Here is a 27535-nt window from a genome sequence, read left to right on the forward strand (position 1 = left end):
GAACTCCAGCTCAGAGTTGATGAGCTGGAGTCTGAGCTTCGGACACTGTGACACTTCAGGGAGGGGGAGAGTTACCCTGGGCGCTGTGTTTCAGGAGACAGTCACACCCCTTAGATTAACTACCTTAAATTCAGCCAGTGGTCAGGGACACGAGGGTGTGACTATGAGTGAGGCAAGTAGAGGGATCCAGGAAGTAGCACTGCAGGAGCCTCAGGCCTTGACCTAATCCAACAGGTTCGATGTTCTTGCTCCCTGTGTGGACGAGAGCGGGGACTGTAGGGGGGATGAGCAAACTGACTATAGCACTGTGGTACAGGGAGCCATTCAAGTGGGGGGAGAAAAGAGAAATATAGTTGTAATTGGGGATAGTATAGTTAGGGGAATAGATACTATTCTCTGTAGCCAGGATCGAGAGTCTCGAAGGCTGTGTTGCCTACCTGGTGCCAGGGTTAAGGATATCTCATCTGGGTTGCAGAGGAACCTGGAGTGGGAGGGGAAAGATCCAGTTGTCGTGGTCCACGTAGGTACCAATAATATAGGTAGAATGAGGAAAGAGGTTCTGCTGAGGGAATACAAGCAGCTACGGGCTAAATTAAAAAGCAGAACCAAAAAGATAATAATCTCTGGACTACTACCTGAGCCACGAGCTGATTGGCACAGGGTTAATAAGATTAAAGAGGTAAATGCGTGGCTCAAAGGTTGGTGTGAGAGAAATGGCTTCGAATTCATGGGACATTGGCACTAGTACTGGGGAAAGAGGGGGTGTTACAGGGAGAACAGGTTTGGGTGTTGAATATCGAAGGGTACTCAGTGTTTCGGAAGGATAGGCAGGAAGGAAAAGGAGGTGGTGTAGCTTTGTTAGTAAAGGGAGAGATCAGTGCTATAGTGAGGAATGATATAGGCACTGGAGAGCAAGATGTAGAGTCAGTCTGGGTAGAAATAAGAAATAGCAAGGGAAAGAAGTCCCTGGTGGGAGTAATCTATAGGTCCCCAAACAGTTGTTCAGCAGTAGGGCACAGTATAAACCAGGAAATACTGGGAGCATGTAAGAAAGGCACGGCAATAATCATGGGTGATTTTAATATGCATATAGACTGGATTCATCAAATTGGCAGATATCTCAAATAGAGAGATGAGGTGAAATATAAGCTGGTAGAGGGGGGTGGGGGTAGGACAGGTAGTGCTGGATAGAGGGCCAGTGGAGGCAAAGAAGAGATTGCCAAAGATGTCGTAGACAAAAGGACAAAGGGGTGTTGAAGGTGGTGATATTATCTAAGGAATGTGCTGATGGGGACATTAAGGGTAGCAAGCAGGACAAGCTAGTGGCAGATGGCCCTAGTGGGGGGGGGGGGGGATCGAAATGGGCTAAAAGGTGGATATAAAACAATAGATAGAAATAAATTTAAAAATAGGTGGGAAAAGAAAAATATATTTTTTTTAATTATAAATTATTGGAAAAAGGGGGATTGGAAAGGGGGTGGGGATGGAGGAGAGAGTTCATGAGCTGAAGTTTTTGAACTCAATATTAAGTCCAGAAGGCTGTAAAGTGTCTAGTCGGAAGATGAGGTGCTGTCCCTTCCCTGGTGTTCTCAAACGTGAGGCCCTCCCCGCCGCCTGCAAACAGCCAGCAGCCTCCAGGTCGTGTGATTCTCCAGGCAGCAAGTTGGCCAGCGGGATTTCAACCAGCTGCGGGTCTCATTCTGCCGCGGACTGACTGCCATTTAACTCGCCAGTAATATTGAGGCGCAAGTGGAAATTAGGCGAGGCTAAAGGAGCGGAACACAGGCCTGGCGAGGTCAATAATCATACATTTATCGCGCAAACTCTAATGTTGACTGCGAGTCGGCAGCTCATTTTACATCTCACCCAATTGTCATTTCCTGCCAATTTTTGCTCCCATTGACTTCACTGGGCAGCTCAGTCCCTGCCACTCATTCACTCTAACGCCAGAAAAATCGCGATCTAGCCCAGAAACCCTGCAACAATTAGGTGACGGCATCCGGCAGTCAGTGCTCAGAATCTGTCACCAGAATCATAGAAATCTGATGGCAGATGGTAAGGACATATCTGCTACCATTTTTCTGTTGTCCCTAATTCTGTTCAAAGATTGAAGAAGATTCACTAACCAATGTGATATATAACAGCGCTTTATTCGTTAGATCTCTTCAGTAAACTTTGGTAACCCAGGCATCTCCCCGAGCAAACCCCTTACCGACTCTTTAAACACCAGCACAGCTCTTTCCATGGCGCTCAACGCTTTCTTTCTGCTTGCCCGAGCTTTCTCTATCTCCGCAAGACAGTTCCTTCTTTCCATCCATCTCAGCAGTTTAAACAATACAACGGTGCAGCAGATTAAACCAGGGACCGCTTGGTAAACTTGGGGCGTGAGAACAAATTCATTCCACAACCAAGGCATATTTCGCAAAGCCCTCCACCACCAGCTAAACTCACAGACACACGATAAGAAACGCCCATTCGCCAGCAAACGCTGCTGAGCAGGGCTGCCCTTAAACCCAGGCACGGATGAATACAACAGATGGCTTGTGGTAATCCATTGCAATGTTAATTTTCTAATCCTTAGAGAATTAGTGTGAATAGGCAACGCAATGCACCACGCTATCCCTGTCACCAGGGTAGACTGACACAAGGGGCTATGTGTTCAGGAGCCACTCATGCAGTCTTGGTAAAATTCTCTGCAAAAACTGCATCCGACTGCTGGATCGGATGAATTAACATACTACATTGTGATATTATTTGTTTTATTATTAGTGCAATGTATAAACACACACAGCAGACAGATACTAAGGGAATACACGAGTGATTATTTTTGTAAGCATCCCCGTGACTGAATTTATGAAATTTAATTGGCATATGCACTATCTGATTTTTAAAAATTTTTGTGCTGTCAGAAAGAGGATGATGATATGATAGGGGAAAGGTAAGGAATGTGGGCTGTTGGTGAATGGGGAAGTCCAGTTGAGGTTACTGGTATCATTCTTGAATTATTTGATCACGTGGGCCCCAGTCTTCTGCCTTTTCCTCTTTCCGTGCTTTTGCGCTCCCCCCCCCTCCCCCCTCCCAAAAAAAAGCTTCAAAAGATTGCGGTTCCTTCATAATGACAAAGTTGGGCAGCATGCACAAATCTTGATACCTGCTATGTGGAGTACTTTAGGGTTCCTTCAGAGTGCCCAGGCAGTGCAAGCGTTGCTTGAGGATGTTTGGTGAGCCTTGTAGCAGTGTGGCTCTCCTTGTAAGTGAACTATGTGCGTATTCATGGGCTCCAGACCAGAGTCATGAGCCATTTCATGAGCAGATAACCCTTACTGCCCAAAAGCCAGCCTTTGACTTGCCATGGTGGGTCAAATACAGGTGGCAGAAAGGTTGTTGCAGAATGAAGAAATCTTGACTGCTGCCAGGATATTTGAGGTCTTTCAATCCGTTTAATATATTCAGTGAGGTTGTGACAGGGCATAAGCTGCAGTGTGCTATTGGAAAATAGCAGTGCTGAAGTCAACTCGACGTTGCACACCAATTCACATCATGGTCTGCCTGCTTTGCATGTTGCCAATGGTTTTTAGATGCTTTTGCAGAAACCCATTTAACAGGGTGGCATCCTGCACATTTTCATTGAGTGCGTGTGCATCTTGGACCACATTTTTATCCATTAGGCATCTGTGTAGACCTAAAAAGCAAGCACTATACAGCCTAAATTAGCCCCATAGACATTTTACCACCACTGATATTTGACTGATTGGCTTGAAATTACTAGGTTTATACATGTTTCCATTTTTTGAACAGCCCTCTGGCACCACTCCTACTCCTAAGGAAGATTGAAAGATTGGTCAGAGCCTCTGTTAATTCCACCCTTACTTTCCTCAGCAGAAGTGATTTTTAAAAAATTGTGTGTGTAAATGCTTTTTCTTTTTTCTCTTGACTGATTTGCAGTGTACTGCATTTGGGTGAACCTGTTTCCTTTTTGCTCTGTCTGGTACCGTCACATGAGACAGCTTCAGATGTGGGCTGCTCCATGGGCCACTGCAAGTAACACAGACTTCCTGAAGCTGGTCCTTCTGGGGACAAACCAACCCTGAGACAAAAGTAAACTCAAGTTTCCAAGGCCCCAGACACCTACTCTTCAACCTCATCTCATTCAGGGGACACTTCATAATAATAGTAGTAAGTAGCTGCAGAAAGGGAGAATTGATTTTGTTGGCATTTCCTGATGAATATTGTGTCTTGGATGATGGTGGATAAAGTTTAACGTTTTATCTTATTAGGAATATGTAAAAAAAATTAGAAAATGACAGACTCTGTGTTGGGAAGAATAGGCAGCTATGAAGTAACTATTTGGTGTGTCAACCTTTATTTCTTGCAAGTTTAGAGTATCAGTTGTGTTCTTACTCTGTCAGCTGATTCTCTTATTCTAACCCATCTTTCTTGCTTCCCTCCTTGTGGCCGTAGAGCACTTAAGACCTTTGTTTCCTGACCCTAGTGAGTAATTGTCTATGCAAAGTGAAGAGATAGCTTTGGTACTCAAAGAGCTTCCAAACTAACCTTTTCCCTGTCTTCATCCACCTTCTCTTCATAATGTCAACACACCTTTTGCAATGGCTTCTTTTCCACTGCTCATCTCTGCCTATCCCTTAGTTCTATTTTGGTCCCAATTCCTAATCTGTGTGTTACCCATCAGTGAAATTATCTGCAGGCGTGGAGTTTAGTTTTTATCTCTTCCCTGCCTGCTTGATTCTGCAAAACGGGCTGTCCAACTGTCTAACGTTGTGAATAAGCTGGAACTTTCTGTACCTCAATAGTGGGAAGCCCAAGGTCATCCTTAGCCCCTGATCCCATCTCTCTTCCTGAATGCTTGGTGAAAATTAATGATGGCAGCCACTGAATCCTTTATAAATCATCCTTCGGTATGTGGCCATCAAAGGCAAGGCCAGCATTTATTGTACATGTCTACTTGCCCTTAAGTCTGTGAGATAATTAAACATTTTGGTATTAAAAAACCTGAAAATTTGAAAAACTTGAACTGTCGGATGTTTGAAGTAAATTATATAAATAATATTTATAAGAAGCTGTTCAATTATGTATTTTCTCATTGTTAGATTACCTATAAAGTTATTTTTGTTTCCGATCTCCCAATAAATCTCCTCAATGTAAACAGAAACTCCAATTTTGATAACATTCCCAAATTGTTACAGCGTTTTACATATTGTTATGTTCCCAGCTGATATTACAACTGGACAAGCCTAATCCCAGAGTAGAACCCGGCTTGATAGATCCCAGCTTTTATTTTTTTCAGATATGTTGAAAGTAGCTACTGAACAGAGTCACAGGAGTCAATTGAAAAGAATAAAACATTAATTAAACAAGAAAAGATGGACTATATTACAATACTCTTTCATCCACAACTATACCTTTATATACAGATATACATATTTGTAAGGATAACACACAAGTTACAAAAGCTATCTTAAACTCCAATGTTACACAGTCCATATAAACCAATTGGTAACCCTTGGTCAGGCACATCACACTCTGAACCAAGTGACAGATGCCATTCCAAACAAATACTATGGATCTCTCCTGAACTCCCCCCAGATGCTTGTCACCATGTAAGCCAACCAGTCTCACTGAACTCCGTCTTTCAAATGAGGGTTTCCAATCTCCACTCTCCAAGAACTCGCTTTGGAATCATCTCCCAAACCGACATTTTCTCTCAGACGCCTTCCGCAAGGGTTCACCTCCAGGGTTTCAAAGTCTCCTTCTGTTGTTCCTTTCCCTAGGTCACCGCATGCATTCAAGCTTTCTTTCACGCACTCTCTCTCACTGACTCAGCCGTCAACAGTACATCACAGCTTCACAAGCCCATAGTAAAGAGTTACAGACCTTCAGCCATCTCTTTGGACCTCCCGACTTCTCACAAGCTGTTTTTGCTTTAAACCTGCTTCCTGCAGCTTTTCTTTCTCTAAGCTTGAAGCCTTTCTCTCCTCATCACTCCTAGCTTTACTTAACATGACCATTTCCAGGTTCCTGTCCTTCCTTGGACTAGAAGTCTTTGGACTTTCTCCTGTTTCTGTCTCACTCCTTGGCCTTGGGACCTTTCAGTTCTTTTGGGAACTCTGCTCTCACTCTGCAGCTCCCTCTCCCAGGGTCCAGTCTCTCTGGAGTCCTGGCTTCAACTTCAGTTTGGGACTTAATATTTGCCCTTCTGCTGCAGTCTCTCTCTGGCTGCTGTTTTCAACTGAACTCAAACTGCTTTCTCTTTAGCTTTTCTGTGTGTGGGTGGGGCCTGCCTCTCTGGACCCCTGTTGTTATGCAACAGCAGATTTTTTCTACTCTTGTGTTTGCTTTAACTTCTCTTAGAGTCGTAAAACTCATCAGAAATGCAGGTATACAAACTGCTTTAGACATGCTGTCTCCACTCAAAATGGAACTAGATCCCAGGTTTCACTTTTTTAAGTGAAACTAAACTCAGCTTGACCTTTTCTTAACACCAGGTATGGAAATACAAAAATCAAACTTAAACTTTAAAGCTAAAAGTCATCCCTAACACCCATAAATACAAATATAACTTACTTAAACTGTCTCTATTTCCTAAAAATATATTGATGAATGAAATTAAACAGATAGAAGTTTTTGTATTTTGTACTAAATTCTAAGTAGTTAAACAGTTTCTACTTTATTTCTACTGAGAACTCAAAAAATGATAATTCATTCAAACAGATTGGTCAAACAACTAAGATATTTATTTTCGAGGAACCAATCAAAACACACTACCATCACGGTCTCTGGGCAGTGCTCTTACAAATCTCTTTCCATGATGATAGGTACCCTTTCATTTTGAATCAATGTTCTATGTCAACACTTAAAATGGAAAAACTCATGTCAATGCTTTATAATGGAAAAATATGTCAACATCTGGCTGCCATGCTAGAATTGCTTACCTTCCGACTTTTATTTCTGGCCTCGGGCCATTGGTCATCTAATGTGTTTTCTTTTCTTGGCACAATGCATTGGTTTTAAGCGTAATGCTCAGGCCTACCCACCTAAATCCATTCCTGGCCACCAGAGAAGTTTTAGAGCTGTCTCCCACCTACCCTCCAACCATCCCTGCTCATATCCTCATTAGCAATGGTCAAGCATTGGGCCAACTACCACATGTCTAATGCCCCCTTCACATCACAACTCCTGATCTTACTTACCTGTCCTCCTCTTTCACCAGCAGAACTCACCTCCAAGTGCCTTATCATAATCCCGACTCTCTATGTGCAAATATTTTAAAAACACACTTCCATCTATATAGCACCATATCAGATCTTTGATATATTCCAAAGCACTTTATAACAAATGGATTACTAAGTGATAATACTGCACAAGTATAAACTATTGACACTTTAATTGCTCCCACAAGAGTATTTTACTTCAGAAATCTTAAAACAGGTTTTTTGTGTCTCCACTTATTTTTCATATCAGTGGGAACACAAGTTCTGCAATACAGTGAACTATGCACTCAATGATTGCACTGTGTAAATACAGAGTGTTAACTCTTTTAAGTGCTTTAGGTGTCAGCTCAGTGGTAGTAAACTTACCTCTGAGTCAGAAAATTATCAGTTCAGGTCCCACTCCAGAGACTTATGTGCATAATCAAGGATGACCGAAGAAGTGCTACATGACTCTTTCAGTTGAGAAGATAAACTGAGATCCATGTGCCCTCTCAGGTAGACGTGAAAGATCTTATAGCATTAGTGGAAGAAGAGCAGGGGGGGTTCTCTCTGGTCTCCTCCCAGTAATTGTCCCTCAGTGAAAACCTCTTGCTCTTTGTGGGACCTTGCTGTGCAAAAATTGGCTGCTGTGGTTCCTGCAATACAAGCTGAAATACAATATGCTGATAAAGTATTTAGTTGGCTATAAAGCACTTTGGGATGTCCTGAGATCAAGAAAAGTGCTATATAAGGAAAGTTCTTTCTTTAACAATGAGCTTGTCTACACCTCAGTAACCTTAAACAGGCTATTTTTAAAACCTACCTTTCACACTGGTGTAAATGCAGCAACAAAATCTGCCTGTAATGCTCTTGAATTATTTAGTAGCCCTATCACTAGCATATTGAAGAAGCAACAGTCACAAAGATTAGCAATCAACTTGCACACCTATTTTTATTCTTCACATTTCTACTCAGTTTTTGAGAATAATTTGTTCAAACATTGAGTGCTCCATCATCATCCAGAAAACTGACTACAGGGAGTTGCAGAGATCAATGGCAGGTGATAATTACCCCACCATCATTTGTGAAATAGCTATAAAAGCAAGACTGCTGTGTAATTATAAATGTAATTGCGAATTGAGCACTTTGGCACTGTAAGACTAATTTTTAAAAATTGACCTTAGAGCAAGGTTTGCTCATTAAGTAACTGAGCATCAGGCACAAACATTTTCGTTACTCTCTCCCTGGTGCAGCTGAGTTCCTTTATTCTTTCTGACAAGTTTTTCCACTTCCCTCATGAAACAAAGACAGAGTTCGTCATGCCAGGGTAAGGCCACACACTGCACAGCTAAAGGAAGACCAACACCTCCTGACACAGCCTGAAACACATGTAAACCAAAAATATTAGTATTAGGATAAATAGCTTACTGATGTAGGAGTTAGAAGTCTCCAGTCAAATTTACATTTGATTTAATTTAGGTCAACATGTGCAACTTTCATGACAAAACTAATACAGCAAAATCCATTTATCACAATACTGCTAGAAGTCAAAGTTTATCATCAAAATGGTGCACTTTGTACCTTCATCATGTGACTTGCCTTGCATGCTAATTCACATATCTACATTGTATTCACATGACATGTACAGTAAAAAAACAGGCCAGTCAGACCAAATGTTCATGCCAGTGTTTATGCTCCATATGAACCTCCTTCCACCCTCTTCATCTGACCCTATCTATATAACCTATTCCTTTCTCCCTCATGTGTTTACCTACCTTCCTCTTAAATGAATGTATCCTACTCACCTTAACTACTGCTTGGGCTGAATTTTACAGGACCCAATGGTCCATGTTCCTCCTGGCTAAAAGGTCAGTGGCGGGTCCACCCATGATCTTGACAGCTGCCCCACAGCATCTTAACCCTGGGAGCAGCATAAATTACATTAAAAAGTGAGACTTCCACCCTGATCTCAGGAGAAAGCCCCAATTTAGAGCACTGTTGGCCAATTGGATGGCTGGCAGCTCTGTAGTACCAGCAGCACCAGGCAGGAGTGGTGGCCACTGCTGGGACGACAGGCAGTCCAACGAAGAGCAGCCCAGACTCAGAGGTAAGTCTTGGGTATCACCGGGGCTCGGCTGGCAGCCCAGGCAAGGGAACGTGTTTGGGTTGGAGTCCTGGTTTGTGAGGCCGGATGGAGGTTAGAAGGGGAGGTATGACCTTGGTGAGGGGGGGGAGGGCATGCCTCCGATGGGCCACCCCCCACATGCCTAACACCAGTCCATGAAGATAAAACTGCTGGGCATCTCGCATGGCCTCCCTGCTGCGGGTAAATCATTGGCAGGGGAGTGATAAGTCCATTAATTGGCCACTTGATAGGCCCAAGTGTGGGCAGGCTACCAGATGCTTCTCTCACCCCGTGTAAAATTTCAGACAGGGATGAGGTGGGTGAGTAGGTGGCAGGAGGGCCACCTGCTGGATTTTACAAATCTGCCTCCGCCTTCAAACCCGTTGTAGAGGAGTGTAAAATCCAGCCCCTTGTGGTGACAGTTCCACATTCTAATACTGATTCAGTAAAGAAGTTCCTCCTGAATTCCTTATTGGCTTTATTGGTGATCTTATACTTATGGCACTTAGTTATGGTCTCATAATTATTTCAGTTTCAGTCTTTTAAACCTACACTCTCATTTTTTTTCCCCTTTTGTTTCATCATACTGATAGAGCAACTTACTTACTTAGGGTAACTTACTTCAACTGATAGGGCAGAGAAGTAGCTCACTTCAAACTGATTCAGCCATGAGTGTTTAGAGGCTCAGACCTATAGAAGGTTGCTTCATTTCATTTGTCCTTCAGATTCCACCTTTCTTTATGAGCCTATTCACTTTAACTCTATTTGATATTTCCCTTATTTTGTTTCATTTTGGCAATTTTCCCTAGATACAGGGGAAGTGCTAGAGAACTGGAGATTGAGAAATGTGACACCCTTATTCAAGAAAGGGTATTAGACCATAAGACATAGGAGCAGAAATTAGGCCATTCGGCCCATCGAGTCTGCTCCACCATTCAATCATGGCTGATAAGTTTCTCAACTCCATTCTCCCGCCTTCTCCCTGTAACCTTTGATCCCCTTACCAATCAAGAATTTATCTATCTCGGTATTGGGACATTTTTAGCAATGCAAGCTGGTCAGTTTAACATCAGTGGTGTTTAAGTTTTTCATTAATCAGGGGGAAAAGAGCAGTTGGTGAGATTTGTGTTAATTAAGGAGAGCCAGGAAAGGCAATGTAAAAGACAGATTGTGCTTGACTAATTTAATTGAATTTTTTGTTGGAGAGGGTTGATGAGGCAATCAGTATATGTTGTCCAAGTGGATTTTAAGAAAGCCTTTGACAAAATGAAGGCTCATGCTATAGGAGCGTCAATGTCATCTTGAATAAAAAAACACAAGGACAAAAGAAATAGGACCAGGAGTAGACCGTATGGCCCCTTGAGCCTGCTTTGCCATTCAGTACAATTGCGGCTGATCTTCTGTCTCACTCCCCTTATTCCTTGATACCCTGAGAGACCAAAAGAACATCCCAGCCTTAAATACATTCAACAATGGAGCATCCATTGTTATTGTATTGTTGGTTGGGAGTAGTTTCAATAACCCCTGAAGACTGCCAGCTGCAAACACTCTCACTTTATTGTAACATATTTAAGTTCTGAGAACATTCCCCTACACTAGCTTCTTTCCACACCGCTTTCTCCTAGAATCTACAATCACATGAATATATGTCACTTCCTTTTATGACATTACAGACTATTAGAGTTAACCTTTTATAGGATTTAGTCTAAGATACTCCATGAGACTAAATCTTCACACCAAGTCTCTGTTCAGAATTCAACGTTCTCTGAAGTTCCTGGAAAGCTAATGCTTCAGTCTCCTAGTCATTCTGAACATTTCAGTGTTTTGAAGTCTCATGGAGAATGTAGTGTCTTTTTGATCTCTTAGGTAAGTGTTTTTCTTCTTCGCTCCATGTCCTCTTCTTGTTCTCTCTTCTCTCTCCTTCCTCCTTGTGGTGCCTTCACAAGCATCCCGTACCTCATTCTCTTTTTGTTTGTAGGGAATAGACATGGCATTATCTCATTCTGCCGTTGATCCTCTGGATGCTGTTGAACAGAATTCGAACTAGTAGATGGTTCGGAATCACCTGCTTCCGTGCCTTCTTTCATTTCTGATGACTGTAACCTATCTGGTCACTGATTTCCAATCTGTTGCTCAATTCCAATCAAGGCTCTCTTATTTCTACTTACTGTTCCCTGTTCTGTCTGGAGCAAGTAAGATCTCAGGTGTGGCAATCTCTCCACTATTTCTCCAAATCTCGATTGATTTCTGATCCAAACCAGTTCTCCCTGTCGAAGATCCGATAATCTTCTTGCTCTGTGATGGCTATCATAGTGTTTTATCTATTTACTACAGCAAGTTTCCTCTCTTTCTCATACTTCCTCTAAGTCTGCGTCTTTGACCTGTGGCATCAATGTATGTGGGCGCGTAGGAATCTGTGTCTGTAACCTTCTTCTCATGACTAACTCGCAATGAACCAATCCATTCTCCAAGGGTGAGGATCTATAACTCAAGAATGCTAGTTTGATATCCTCATTCTTTCAAAGTGAAAAGTGGTCCTGTAGAAAGTGAGTCTCGGCAGTTAATAATGGAAAGTAAGGAGATGGCAGATGAATTGAACAGGTATTTTCCATTGGTCTTCACTATAGAGGGTACAAGTAGCATCCCAGAAATAGCTCAAATCAGGAAATTTGGAATGGAGGGAGAAACCCAGGAAAATTACAATCACCAGGAAAATGGTATTGAGCAAATTGTTGGAGCTGCGGGCTGACAAATCCCCAGGTCCTGATGGAGTTCATCCTAAGGTCTTAAATGAAGTGGTTAGTGAGATAGTTGATGCTTTGGTTTTAATTTTCCAAAATTCCCTTGATTCGGAGAAGGCTCCATTAGATTGGAAAGTAGCAATTGTAACTCCTTTATTCAAAAAGGGAGGGACACAAATAACAGGAAACTTCAGGCCAGTTAGCTTAACATCTGTCATAGGGAAAATGTTAAAATCTAATTTTAAAGCTGTCATAGCAGACACTTGGAAAAATTCAGGGCAATCAGGCAGAGTCAACGTGGTTTTGTGAAAGGAAAATCATGTTTAACCAATTTATTGGGTTCTTTGAGGGAGTCACATGTGCTGTGGATATAGGGGAACCAGTGGATGCACTGTACTTAGACTTCCAGAAGGCATTTGAAAGGGGGACACACCAAATATTATTGCGGAAAATAAAAGCTCATGGCGTAGGGGGTAACATATTGACATGGATAGAAGATTGGCTAGCTAACAGGGAACAGAGAGTTGGCATGAATGGGACATTTTCTGGTTGGCAAGATGTAATGAGTGGGGTGCCACAGAGATCAGTGCTAGGGTCTCAGCATTTTACAATTTAGATAAATGACTTGGATGAAGGGGCCAAAAGTATAGTTGCTAAGTTTGCTGATGATAGAAAGATAGGAAGGAAAGTAAGTTGTGAAGAGGATATAAGGAAGCTACAAAGTAACATAGATAGGTTAAGCAAGTGGGCAAAGTTCTGGCAAATGGAGTATAGGGCAGAATTTTCTGCCTACCGGGCGGGCGGGCCTGACCCAATCTCTGATGGGCGGAGAGGCGATCCCCGCCAGAGAAGCGGGCCCTGCCACCATTTTAAGTGGGCGGGCCAATTAAGGCCCACCCAGCGTGACACCCGGCGGGAAGCGCTATGCGCTTCCTGTGCGGGTGGTGGGGGGGGGGGATTCCCCAAATGTGAGATTGCGCTCTTTTGCGCATGCGCACGAAAGAGCGCACATCTCCCTGAGGTAAAGTGCTGCCTCAGGGAGATCATTGACAGTTGTTAAAACATTAAAAATAGAAAAAAAAATCCTTAACATGTTCCCCTCATGAGATGGAACATGTTCATAAATTTCACTAAAACTTTATTAAACTTTTTAAATCCCTACATGAAACCTCATCCCGCCGGTGGATGAGGCTTCATGATATTTCTATTCCCCGCCGGGGCTCCTGGCCTGCCCGCCAACCTTAAGCTTGGACGGGCAGGTCCTTTAATCGTTTTAATGATCCTGTCAACGGCCTCAATTGGCCATTGACAGGTCAGTGGGCCCGCAGCTGATTTTGCTGCGGGCCTGCCTGCCTGAATATTTAAATGGAGTGGGATGACGTCAGGGGTTCCCCCCAACATCATCCTGCATCGGCGAGCGGGCCCCGCCCTCTGCTTGCCGACGGCAAAATTCAGCCCATAATGTGGGAAAATGTGAAATTGTCAATTTTGGCAGAAAGAATAAAAAAGAAGCATATTATCTAAAAGGTGTGAGAATGCAGAGCTCTGAGGTGCAGTGGGATCTGAGTGTCCTGGTGCATGAATCACAAAAGGCTAGTATTCAGGTACAACAAGTAATTAGGAAAGCTAATAGATTGTTATCAGTTATTGTGAGGGGATTTGAGTGCAAAGTAGGGAGGTTATGCTTCAGTTGTACAGGACATTGGTGAGACCACATCTGGAGTACTGTGTACAGTATTGGTCTCCTTATTTAAGGAAAGATGTAAATGTGTTAGAAGCTGTTCAGAGAAGGTTTACTAGACTAACACAAAGAATGGGCAAGTTGCCTTAGGAGGGATGGTTGGTCCATCTAGATTTGTATCCACTGGAGTTTAGAAGAGTAAGAGGCAGCTTGATTGAAAACCTTGGCCGGGGGTGGCGGGAGGTGCTCTTGGCAGGGTGGATGTGGAGAGGATGTTTCCTCTTGTGGGAGAATCTAGAACTAGGGGTCATTGTTTTAGACTAAGGGGTCGCTCATTTAAGACAGAGAATTTTTTTCTCTCAAAGCTTCGTGAGACTTTGGAACTCTCTTCCTCAAATGGCAGTGGAAGCAGAATCTTGGAATATTTTTAATGCAGAGCTAGATAGATTCTTGATAAGCAAGGGGGTGAGAAGTTATCGGGGCAGGTGAGAATGTGGGGTTGAGGCTACAATCAGATCAGCCATGATCTTATTGAATGCAGAGCAGGCTCGAGGGGCCGAGTGGCCTACTCCTAATTCATATGTTATTTCAGTAATACCTTTATAGTCCTGACACCTCTCTCAACTTCTCCATTAGCTTGAGGAAAAACTGGTGAACTTGTTGTGTGAACAAATCCAAATAATTCTGTAAACGCTTGAAACTCCACATTCACGAATTGTGGACGGTTATCTGATATCACAATATTAGGAATCCCATCAACTGGAAAAATGTCTTTCAATGATGTTATCACTGCTTCTGATCTGTGACCATGTAAACTTTTTCAGTTCAATCCACCTCAAGTAGTAATCTACTACTATTATGAACATTTTCCCTTTATGCTCAAATAAATCCAAACCTAGGTGTTCCTATGGCCTTATAGGAAAAGAAGATGACAGTAGCAGTTATTTTGATTCCTTTCTGTGATTTGAGCATGTAATACATCTGGATATAATTTCTTCCAATGACTTCAAGAGACCCGGCCACCAAACCGAATGCTGTGCTCTGGCTCTACACTTGGTAATACCTAAATGACCTTGTTGTAGCCATTGTAAGATCTCAAGTCTCAATGCTCTTGGGATTACTATTCTATCATCGTATACCAGTGAATCATGAATCACTGTCAGATGTGCTCTCTGCTCAAAATATGGTCTCACGGTAGGATTATGTGGTATATATGTTGGCCATCCTCTAATGCAAAATCCTCAGATCTGCTTATATTCCTCGTCTGATTTTTGAGCCTTGTTGATTTCATTTAGTCTTTGTGTAGTTGCCAGTAAAGTATGAACAATCATTATAGCAAATTCGCCAATCTTCCACAAATTCAATATTGCATTTTTCTGGGTTCTCTGTTTCAATGCATGATAACATGTCTGCTGTGCTCTGTTGTTTCCCTTGAACATATACCATGTCAATGACCAACCTTTTCAATCTTAATTTAAACCCTTGAGCTCTTGATGGCTTCGCTGCAAGTTCTTTCAAATTCAATAGTGTGATTAAAGGTTTATGATCTGGTTCTATCATAATGTGGAGACCAAAGACGTAGTCAGCAAATTTCTCGCATGCCTGAACAAGTACTGTGCCCGATCTTGTAGAGGATGTCTCCGCTGTTATTATTGTAGGTAATTCCATATTGTGTCATCAGCCTCTCCTTCATTTTTTCGAATGATTTTTGATGTGCTTCTTCCCAATATCATTAACTTGCGTAACAACCTATGTAGTGGCTTGTTGAGCTCTGTTAATTTTTTTCTTAGAAATTTTGCCACTTGATTCAGCATTCCTATGAGCCTTTCTAACTCCCTGATGTCCCTTGGAGCTGGAAATTCTTTTATGACTCTGGTCTTCAGTGGGTCAACCTTTATTCCTGATACACTCACTACGCGACCAAGAAATATGATTGATGGCTGTGAAAACTCACACTTACTGTTGAGTGTCAATCCTGCCTCTTGTAATCTTCTCAGCACGGCTCTCACTCTGTCATGCTGAGCTTGAGTGGACCCATGTATCAACACATCATCCAAGTGGCAAACAACACCATGTGAGCCCTCTAAAAGATTTGATATTGTTCTTTGAAAGATCTCTGGTGCTGATATTATTCCAAAGGGTAACCTGTTAAAACAGAATCTTCCATATGGTGTTATAAAATTTTGAGAAGTTTGGACTCCTCTTCTAGTGTTATTTGCCTGAACTTGCCGATAGCATCTAATTTAGAGAATATTGAGCTCTTTCCTAATTTTGCTAAACTCTCATCTACTGAAACCATTGGATAGGCTTCTCTTTTCAAAGCTTTGTTGAGATCAACACATATTCTTATAGAACAGTTTGGCTTCAAAACTGGTATCATCCCTGATCACCAATTTGTTGGCTGTTTTACGGATGAAATGAAGCTTGTCTTACCATTGAATTAATCTTTTTTTTTGGAAGTAAAGCATGTGGAACCTTTCTGGGTGTATATGAGCATATTGGTTTCACTTCTGCATTTAGTATTATACGATACACTGTTTTTAGTGTATCCTTGTGTATCCAATCCTGGGCTGTTGCCTAGCAACAGGGGTTCAGAGAGGCAGGCCCCGCCCACAGACACACACACAGAAAAAACTAGAAACAGCAGTTTAATTTGGAAGCCGTTTGAGTTCAGTTAATTTTGAAGACAGCTGCCAGGCAGAAGCAGCCTAGAAGGGACAGATAGCCAGTTCCAAGCTAAAGTTGGTTAAACATATGAAACAAGGGGGACAGATGGTAAGTCCTAATCTAAAGAAGAAATTCCCCAAGAAATCTGGTGGAGTGGAACAGGAGAAAGTCCCAAGCAGACCTTCTAGTCAAAGGAAGGACAGGAACCTGGAAAAGATCCTGTTAAGTGAAGTTAAGAGTGAGGGTCAAAGAAAGGCTCCAAGCTTCAAGCTTAAAGAGATAAAGGCTTTGGAAAAGTCAGAAGGTCCAAAGAGACAACTGAAGGTCTATAACTCTTTACTATGGGCATGTGAAGCAGTGATGTACTGGTGACAGCCGAGTCGGTGAGAGAGCATGCGTGGAAGAAAGCTTGAATGCGTGCAGTGACCCAGGGGAGAGGAACATCAGAAGGAGAGTTTGAAACCCCGGAGGTGAACCCTTGCAGAAGGCATCTGAGAGAAAGTGTCAGTTTGGGAGAAGATTCCAAGCAAGTTCTTGGAGAGTGGAGATTGGAAACCCATCGTGTGAAAGACGAAGATTAGTGAGGCTGATTGGCTCATGGTCTGACAAGCATCTGGGAGGAGTTGAGAAGAGATCCACAGCACCTGGTTGAGGTGGCATCTGTCACTTGGTTTCAGAGTGTAGTGTGCCTGACTATAGGTTGCCAATTGGTTTACATGGTCTGTGTACTTACTATGAACATAAGAGTATAAGATAGTTTTTGTAACTTGTGTTATCTTTACAAATCTGTACATATCTGTGAAGGTATAGTTGTGGGTGAAGGAGCATTATAAAATAGTTTATCTTTACTTGTTTAATAAATGTTTTATGCTTTTGTTAAAAGTTCATTAGCTGACTCCGGTGACTCTGTTCAGTATCCCGCTCTATGTATTTAAACAAACAAATAAAAGTTAGGATCTATCAAGCTGGGTTCTACCCTGGGATCAGGCTTGTCCAGGGGTAACCTCAGCTGCGATCGTAACAAAGTCGGTGCTCTTGCGGGATTTGAAACATGGACAGTGGGTGATTGGACGCGGAATAATAATTGATCAAGGATTATCGGCGTAAGGTGGGATCTGTGAATCCTTATAAAACGAGTACATGGAGGTAAAGAGGCACAGGACATATGGATAGAGTTGCTTTGAGGTATATTGTACTAGTTGTAATTCAAAATGGCTTTGTAAGTTGTTAAGGCTTTTTTTTTCACAGATGGAAAATGTACCTGACTGGTTTGCAGAACTTAACCAAGATCAAGTTAATAAAATTGGCGGATAAGCTGGAGGTAGAATTAAACGAAGGGGTGAGGAAATCAGACATAGTTGAGATAATAGCATGTTCTCCATGGGGTGAGTCAATTGGGTTAGCTAAGATCCAATTGCAAATGAAACAACTTGAACATGAAAAGGAACTGAAAAAACTTGAACTTGAGGCAAAAGAAAATGAAAAGGAAAAAGAAAGAGATTTAGAATTGAAAAGGATAGAGCCAAAGGACAAAGAAAAGGAAAGAGAAAGAGCATTTCAAAGGGAGCAAACGGAAAGGCAGGAGAAAGAAAGGAAGCTGAAACAGGAATTTCAGGAAGGGAGAAGGATAAAGAAAGAGCTTCATCGCTGAATCCCCCACTATTAACACCCTGGGGGTTACCATTGACCAGAAACTGAAATAGACTAGCCATAAAAATACTGTGGCTACAAGAGCGGGACCGAAGCTAGGAATCCTGCAGCAAATAACTCACCTCCTGATACCCCAAAGCCTGTCCACCATCTACAATGTACAAGTCAGGAGTGTGATGGAATACTCTCCACTTGCCTAGATGAGTGCAGCTCCAACAACACTCAAGAAGCTTGACACCATCCAGTACAAAGCAGCCCGCTTGATTGGCACCGCATCCACAAACATTCACTCCCTCCACCACCAACACATAATGGCAGCAGTGTGAACCTTCTACAAGATGCACTGCAGGAACTCACCAAGGCACCTTAGACAACACCTTCCAAACCCATGACCACTACCATCAAGAAGGACAAGGGCAGCAGACAAATGGGAACACCACCACCTGGAAGTTACCTTCCAAGCCATGCACCATCCTGACTTGGAAATATATCGCTGTTCCTTCACTGTCGCTGGGTCAAAATCCTGAAGCTCCCTCCCTAACAGCACTGTGGTGTACCTAGATCACATGGACTGCAGTGCTTCAAGAAGACAGCTCACCACCAACTTCTCAAGATCAACTGGGGATGGGCAATAAATGCTGGCCTAGCCAGTGACACCTACAACCCATGAATGAATAATAAAAAAAGTATCTAATTTAAAGTGTGACCTTTGACCTTCTACCAGGATCTCTGTACTCCAATAGATTCCACTTCTTTAAACTCTCCTAAGAAGGGTATCTCAATGTCTTGTGAATCTTCAACTTCATAGACTCTGTTTCCTTTTAAAACTTTTTCTTTTTGAGTGTTCTCCCTGTTTCTCTACAGCAACATACAGCCTGAAAATGCCCCATCTTTTTGCACCAAAGGCGTTGTGCATCTTTGGTGGGACAATTCCCATGCCTGTACCTTTCTCTTACACGTCAGCAACAACTAGTCTGGGCTGCCGCATTAATTGCTTTTCATGTCACATGTTTCTCCTCTTTATTTTCCCTTTATTTTGTCTGACAAATTCAACTGTATCTGTTACTTTGGGATTCGAGCTGTCCCCCTCTCTCTTGACCAGCTCTGCCTCCTGATCTCGGCTTGCCTACTTAATTGAACCACCTTCACCAGTGTCAAGACTTCTTGGGACTGCAAATTATCTGTTAATGCATCATCCATTGCTCCAACAACTATTCTGTTGTGAATTAGTTCCTCTTTCAGATTACCATACTCACAGTCTTCTGCTCCTCAGCACAAATCATTAATAAATGCGATGATGTATTCTCCATGTCTCTGGGTATGTTTATTGAACTTCGCATATTCCACGATGGTGTTCTGGCTGAGATTGAAACATTTCTTCAATGCATCAACGACTTTGGCAAATGTGACTTTTCCCTCATCAATCCCCAGGGTAAATATAATGTTATCTACACTGTTGCCCATTGCGTACAGAGGTTTCCTGACTTGCTCACAATCTGGCTTCATTGCGAGACCTGATATGGTGTGAAATCGAGTGAATCTCATATACCACTTTGGCCATACTTTGGCCTGATTAAACCCTGCAACTTCCTTGAAGCTGTCTGATAGAGATAGAGATTTTTCAATCACTATCTTTTTTATCAGTTGCCACCATACATTATTTTGTTGTTGGACAAACAGAGTGCAGCTGAGCTAACTGAGTGAAGACTTGGAGTTTGGTGAGAGGGGAGTTTTAAGTGTTGATTTTGTTCTTAAATTTGGTTTGTAAAATCTAATCTAGTCTGTAATTAGCAGTAACTGGAAAGTGCTGTGTAAGCAGGCTAAGTTCTTTCTTTCTTGCAGTTTAGACAGGGTAAGGGCAGAATTTTACACTTGGCATGCGGGGGAGGGCCCAACGCGCCGGGACGTAACATGACGTGCGATGACATCAGGCATGCTCCTGATGTCACTGTGCACCATCGCAATATTACAGTAAGTGGGCGCTATGAGGATGGAGGCGCGGCTGTCATTAATTAACGGGCCGGTTAAGGCCCTTGAGGCACCAATTGTCTTTGATTTTACACAGCCTGTGCGATTTTCAGGGTGTCACACGGGCACAACGGGCAGGCGGGTAGGCCACATTTTCAAAAACCTCATCCATGGCAGGATAAGAGGGGTGAGTGGGCTCACTAATGCGAGTTGTTTGTACTTTAGATTATAACTTACTGCTGCTTGCTTGTGTGAACAGAACAACTTCATTTCGCTTCAGAGCTGCTTTGACGGAAATAACAAGCTTCAGTTCAGGACTCCGGAGGAGTCATAACACTTAGGGCCTTCCAGGTATCAGACAGCCTTCCCTTACCCTGGGAATGGGGATTGTGGTCTCCGCTGGAGGCACCTCCTCTGAGGAGGAAGAGAGGGCCAGATGGGGTAGGAGGCCAGGCGTCCCTATTCAGCCTCCAGGGAGCGACCTGTGGGAGACAGGCGCAAGCACAAGGGGCACAGGGACAACAAGAAGTCCAAGGCGGAAGGGGCTGCAGAAGACGCCACTATCCTGCTGCCAGGGTTTACAGGTGGTGATGCAGCTACCTCAATATGTCTGTGTGCAATGCCGAAGGAGGCTCTGCCTCTCAAGGGAGACTGTGAGCTCTACCTCTCAGATGATCGGCCCTAAGATCAGCTCCAACTGTGTGTGTGGACACCCCATGCCAGTGGCGCTGAAGGCATAGCAGCCCTCAACTTCTATGCCTCCGGTTCCTTCCAGGGGTTGATGGGTGACCTTTGTGGAGTCTCCCAATCAGCTGTCCACAGTTGTCAAGCTGGTGACAGATGCTCTGTTCAGGCGTGCATTGACTTTTATTCACTACCGCACAGACAAGGCCAGCCAGACAGAGCGAGCCAGAGGCTTTGCAGCGATTGCTGGGTTCCCCCGCATCCAGGGTGCAATCGACTGCACATATGTGGCCACCATGGCGCCAGCGGGTGAGCTGGGTGCCTTCATCAACAGGAAGCGATTCCACTCCATAAACATGCAGATAGTGTGTGACCATCGGGTGCAGATTCTGCAAGTCTGTGCAAGGTAACCAGGCAGCTCCATGACACTTACATCCTGAGACACTCCCAGGTGCCGAGGCTCTTCAGTGCTCCACCCTGACTGGATGGATGGCTGCTGGGTGACAAGGGCTATCCCTTCAAAAGGTGGCTCATGACGCCTCTCCGCCATCCAAGAACAGAGACTGAGCAGCGGTACAATAGGAGCCACGCCTCCACAAGGGCGGTGGTAGAGAGAACCATCAGTCTTCTCAAGATGCGCTTCCAATGCCTGGACCGTTCAGGGGGTGCACTGCAATACCCCCCAGATCGTGAGTCACTGATAGTGGCTGCATGCTGTGCTCTCCATAATCTGGCACTGGAAAGGGAGGACGTAGTGGAGGAAGAAGATGCTCTGGCAGAAGACGATGAGCCCAGTAGTGAGTCTGAGGACGAGCACACTCAGGAGAATGCTGAGGGGATAGACGCTGACATGGGCAACCTCCAGGGAGGCAGGGACACCCGGGAGGCTTTGATCCAACGCTCCTTCAGCTAACCTACCAAAGATGAACCACCACCACCACATGCCAGGGCTGCAGGCTCCATACTTGATACCTGAGAGCAACATTTGCCTGGTCAGCAACATGCACTATGTGCCATTTCAATAAAGCTCAATGACAAACAGTCACTCATAACATCATGGATTCCCCTTCACCTGCAGAACTAATGAAGCACCCAGAGGCTTGTTGAGAACAAACACCTTTACTGGTGTGGTGCCTGGCATACATAAAACAAATTAAATGGAAAGGTATTCTCCATCACACCAACTCATAACGAACTTAAAAGCGAGGGAAAAAAAATATCACCAGTGATAAGCCCGTGTGGTGCTGAAAGTGCTTTAAGTTTGCATTTGCAGGTGCTATGCCTAGATGCCCCCCACCCCAGCACCGGCATTGGAGACAGCCTGCTCACTCTGCTGTCCTGTTGACCTTGGCAGGCATCCTCTGGCCCATGGAGTCTGTGCTGACCCCGCCTGGGAGGGAGTGGCCTGTGCCACAGCTGGCATTTCCCCAGTCGTCACAGCCTCATTGGATGCCACGGTCACTGGCAAAGAGGCAGAGGAGCTGCTGGCCTCATCTGGAGCACCCTGAGAGGAGCCCACAGAGACAACAAGCAGCTCGTGCACCAACGTGAAGTCGCTTTGGACCTCCCTGCTCACCATTGATGGATGGGCACCTAACTGGGATACTGGGTGCCCAATCCATCTCTCACACTGACAGTGACCACCTGAGGTCATTACCGGTGTGAGGGCTTGTAGGTCCAAGCGCATCCCCAGGAATCTCTGATTCTGCTCCTGGGGGAGCCTCTCCATGAGAGTTGCCACAATCTCCATGGAGGAGGCAGTGCGCTCGGCCATGAGGGTCATTGCATTGCTCATGCTCCGCATGGACTCCTCCATCACGGAGACCATGGCACCCATTCCCTCATGTATCTCCGCCAGATCCTTCTGCACACCCTCCTGGACTTCCAGTATCTGCTGCCTCAGGGACGACTCCAGAGGATCAACATCATTCACCGACTGAGCATATTCCTGGTCCCAAGCAGTCCTCTGACTGCCGGCGCCCTAGGCACTCTCTGCCTCCGCTTGTACCTCAAGCGAGTGTGAAGTGCCCTCACCGCTGTGCACTGAAATAATTTCCGCCGATCTAATGCCCACTGAGGTGCTGGTATCTGCATTGGTGCCTGCCTGGCTGTGAGCGTGTGATGCTGGTGCATTTATATCATCTGTGTCCTCTGGGGTGAGCAGTAGGCCTTCAGGCTCCTGACCCCAATGGGCGTCTGGTGAGCCTGAAAGGAAGAACAAGGACATGTCATTAGTTGAAGTCAATACACTGTGTATGCCTGGCACCCAGATCAGGGTGCCCTCGTCTCTCCATTATCAATGGGGATTCCATGTTCGAGGTTCACAGCAATATAGAGACAACAGTGGAATGGTTGCTAAGACAGACATTCTGACCTCAGTGCACTGCACTCTTACCTCCCTGTGGCACCCCAACCTCACCGCAGCCGGATGACCTAGGCGCTTGGTGCCTCTCCAGCTGCAGTGCCTCCTGCTCATATCTGGACAAGATTAGAAGGTGGGGCGCTCCTGTGCCATTCTGCAACCTTTCGGCATTGTGTGGGATGTCTTCTCCTGAAAGGAGAGAGGAGTATTGATTAGTCCACTCTGTACCTGCATTGCCATTGCAGCCTGGCTAACCCCATATGAGGAATACTTCGCAGGGCTCAGCTGATTCGTGACCCTGGAGCCACAAGGCACTCATTCCAAGCAGCCAGGGCTCAACCCCTTGCCCAGATGCTGCCTCATTGTCATTTTCCACTCACACTCTAAGAACTCTGAGATCCGGGTGGGGGGGCTCCTAACTGCTGTGCTAAATGACCCATGCCAACATGGTACTCACCCTTCCCGATTGCAGGACATTATTGAAGTGCTTACCGCACTGCACACATGTGCGCCTCACCACTTCATGGGAGCTGACCCTGGATGCCACCTCCTCCTCCTAGGCATTTTTAGTGAGGTGGAGGACAAGTACATCCCAGCATGACTGTGGCCCTCCGAGTCAATGGCAGTCTTCGCATGGCTGCCGTGGCCGCTTTTGAACCTGGTAGACATTGAGCCCCCGCTCACCCTTTCTCACTGATGCCAGAGTCGTGTATTATGCTGGGTGGGCCTTAATTGGCCCACCCACATAAAATGGTGGCGCACAGCCGATCGCGGGCAGTGATCGGCTCCGCGCCGGCTCCCGCCCAGCCCGCTCACCATAGGAAAAATTCTCACCTGGGGTGTAGTCCAATGAGACACTGAGTGTCAGTGCGATCTTCTACATTTTCTTGGTCTCCTGTTGCAGAGGTTTCCAAATCTGAGCCTCAGAGTCCTTCATTGCTGATTCAAAACTCTCCCAGCAAAATATCCATTTGAAGTTCAATGTTCTCATTTTCATTCTTTCTGTCATGGCTGCTGCTGTCAGGTGTGCTTCTTCTTTCAGTGATGCCACAATCCCTGTAAGCAGCAGTATGTTAATATCCTGCTGCTACATCAAAACTGTGTTGCTAGTTTCCTCTCTCTGTTCTTACCTCCCTCACAATGGCTTTCAGTCAGAGCAAGTTCTTGCCTCAGCAATAGACAGTCCACCCCAGGGCACCTGTGGCATTGCAGCAGGCGAGATTTGCACAGTCTGCCCAACTCTGAATGTTTCTGGTGTGGGCAATGGCATAGTCAAATGGCAGATGCTTTTAAATCCCACCTGTACTATGACAGAAAGAACAGAAACCATACAATAAAGCAACGTAAACAAAATGGCCTTATTTATCTCACACTGACCTTCTTGAATGTTTTGTCCCAGGAATCATTCATGTATCCCTTATAATTCATCAGCTCTTCCTCATCTTCCTTCGTTACCTTGGTAACTGGCACAACACCCGCAGGAAAATTTAACAAATTGAAAATAATTGTGTAGCTAGATGTAGCTGTTGGGAAAAGTATTTTGAAATAATTTTTTTGTAATTTTATTTTTCTGTCTTTCTTATATCCTCTGTATAATAAAAAATATGGTGCTTTATTCTCTGTAATGTTGGATGATATCTATGAGCAAGGCCATTGATTTGCAGTTTTCAAGAAAAAATGGATAGAATCACAGAATGCAATTCCTAAAACATAGCTAAGAATTGATACATTAAAAACAGAATCTGACGTATTCAGTCATCATAAAAAACAAAGCTCTCTACATAGGGTATGGTCTATCGACAATAACAACTTGTAGTCATGTGGCATCTTTAACATAGTAAAATGCTCCAACATGCTTCTTGAGAGCTTTATAAGCAAGATTTGATACTGAATCATGTGTAACGAATATCTATCTCGTGGCTCATGTTGATATGCTAGAGATAATGTTTATTTCTGGGAAGATTGTTGCTGTGAAGGAAAGGTAACTAAAATACTGGGCTTTTGAGATTTCCAGAACCCTAAAAGAGAATGGCAGTTCAGAAGGTTACCCAAGTTTGTTTGATAGAGTCAGAATTGAAAAGATGGAGCCATAAAACAGCAGGTGGGCTTACTTTGCTGGAGAACTGGAGACATGGTGTCTACACTACTTGCAAAGAAGTGCAGTCCTGAGAGTTTTTTTGTTTTGGCAGTTAGAGATAAATTAGCTTAAATGCCTTCAGTGAATCCTGAAAGGTTATGTCATCATGGGGATGGGTGGAGCTTAAAAAGGTTCTCTTGATTCATTTTATCTGTGTTTGCTGGGAGAGGGGGGGTTGGTTGAAGTTTGAACCTCATGTAGTTTTCAGCTCACTGAGAAGCCCTGGGAGCTGTTAGCAGGCTTCAGGCAGTTAGGGCTCAGAGAAGCCCAGGAAGCTATTTTATAGATTGGTGCAGCTGGGAGACTGGGGTTCAGAGAAACCCAGGAGCGGTGCCAACTTAGTGGAGCTAGTGGTTTGCAAAAGAGTTGGAAGTGGGCCAGTAATTAAAGGCGTGAGTGCAGCTTTGTGAATCCCATGGAATACAGTCTCAGGTGAAGAGATTGAACAATCGAGAGGTGAGCAGTCTTTGAGGAAATCTTAGTTGGAGCAGCTTTTGAGGGAATTCAGAGCCTAGAACTTTGAAAGTGAAGAGTTGAAATTCCTCATGAGGGTGACAGAGTTTTAATGAGATATTGTGACTCACAGTGATCACTGATACCTGGGTGAGTTGCTGAGAAATCTGTAGGATCTGCTTAGGTTACATCTGCTATTTTAATGTGCAGTGTGGTGTGTTTGACCATAGTTTGTCTATTAATTCATATTTAAGTCATGTTAATTCTGAATCTTAGAATATAAGATTGATATTGTACATTATTTTACTTTGCTGACCTTGTACAGTAAAGTTCATTTTGTTTGTTTAAAACTGCAAAATCTTGTGGCTTTATTTTCTTAGTGGGTAACTGGGATTTCCAATTTTGTGTCCTTGAAACAAAAAATTACTAGTCCCTAACTGTAAAACATGTAAGGAGATGTTTGGAAAGATGACCAAAAGCTTAGTTAAAGAAGTAGTGTTGAAGAAGTGTCTTAAATGAGAAAAGAGAGGTAAAGAGGTTGAGAAGTTTAGGGAGCAAATTCCAAAGCATAGGACATAGGCAATGGTGGAGTGATTAAAACTGGGGATGTGCAAGAGGCCAGAACTGGAAGAGCATAGAGGGTTGTAGACTTGAAGGAGGTTACAGAGCTAGGGAGGGGCAAGGCCATTGAGGAATTTGAAAAAAAAGATGAGAATTTTAAAATCAAGTCATAGCTTAACTGGGAGCCAATGCAGTTCAGCAAGCATACGGGCAACGAGAGGACTTGGTGTGAGTGAGGACTTGGGCAGTAGAGTTTAAGATGAGAGGCCAGCTAGGAGTGTGTTGGAATAGTCAAGTCTAGAGGTAACAAAATCTTGGATGAGGGTTTCGGGAGCAGGTCAATTGAGGCATGGATGAAGTCTGGCAATCTATAGAAGTGGAAAGAGGCGGTCTTAGTGATGGTGCAGATATGTAGTTGGAAGTTCATCTCGGGGTCAAATACAATTCTAAATCATTGATCAGTCTGGATCAGCCTCAAACAGTTTCTAGGGAGAGGGATAGAGTCAGCGGCTGAGGAAAAGAATTTGTGGCAGGAGTTGAAGAAATTGGATTTTGTCTACTCAACATTTAGTTGGAGGAACTTTCTGCTCATCCAATACTGGTTGTCAGATAAGCAGTATGAAACTTTAGAGTACATGGAGGGGTCAGGAGAGGTGTTGGTGAGGTAGAGCTGGATATTGTCAGGAATTGTGGAAACTGACGCTACTTTTTTGGATGGGGAAGCATGTAGATGAGAAATACGCAGGGGCTGACTGGCAAAAAGCATTGTCAGATACCCTTAAGAGAAAAGCTGCGGAAAACATTTTAATGATATATAGCAATAGAAATTATTGTGTTGGCTGGTCACAAAAGAGGAAGATACAGAATAAAAATAGAATGCTCTCAAGACACTGGGCTTGTGAAGGGTTAACTGTACATAGAAATCTAATGAATCTGTGGACCCCTTAGAATATATTCAGCTCCATAGAATCCCATCTCAGCAACTGCACCATATGGTACATACACAGGATGTTGTAATGTCTAAAATATTGTACATTATCAATTGTATTATTTTTCTAAAATAAACATGCTAATAAACTACATGTTCTGGAATCATATATTTGTGTAATTCTGAATCTTTAATGTATCATTGTATCATCAATGACTTTTCCCATTTACACTCAAACAGAAATAGGAATGATTCTCTACATCTAATTGGGGAGCATTATAAATGTTTCTTTTGTGGACTATCATTCATTGTTAGCTCATACATGTGGTGATGAAAAAACAAATTCAGAATTGTACCCACATCATAAATG

General features: G+C 43.8%; 2 protein-coding genes across 2 annotated transcripts in view; both read right to left on the reverse strand.

The window, feature by feature from the left end:
- Positions 1-2487, reverse strand: part of faah (fatty acid amide hydrolase) — a 60070-nt gene extending 57583 nt beyond the window's left edge. Inside the window, exon 1 of the mRNA XM_078560919.1 lies at positions 2213-2487. Within this exon, the coding sequence (XP_078417045.1) occupies positions 2213-2416 (204 nt within the window). The 5' untranslated portion in view covers positions 2417-2487. The remainder of the gene's footprint in view (positions 1-2212) is intronic.
- A 5515-nt stretch (positions 2488-8002) lies between these two features.
- The window catches only part of LOC144692828 (fatty-acid amide hydrolase 1-like), a 90086-nt gene continuing 70553 nt past the window's right edge, over positions 8003-27535 (reverse strand). The window contains exons 14-15 of the mRNA XM_078561901.1: positions 24464-24609; positions 8003-8587 (exon numbers count right to left, since the gene is read on the reverse strand). Coding sequence (XP_078418027.1) covers positions 8423-8587; positions 24464-24609 — 311 coding nt within the window. The 3' untranslated portion in view covers positions 8003-8422. The remainder of the gene's footprint in view (positions 8588-24463; positions 24610-27535) is intronic.

This window comes from Cetorhinus maximus, chromosome 17 (assembly GCF_964194155.1).
Source record: "Cetorhinus maximus chromosome 17, sCetMax3.hap1.1, whole genome shotgun sequence".
Taxonomy (NCBI): Eukaryota; Metazoa; Chordata; class Chondrichthyes; order Lamniformes; family Cetorhinidae; genus Cetorhinus; species Cetorhinus maximus.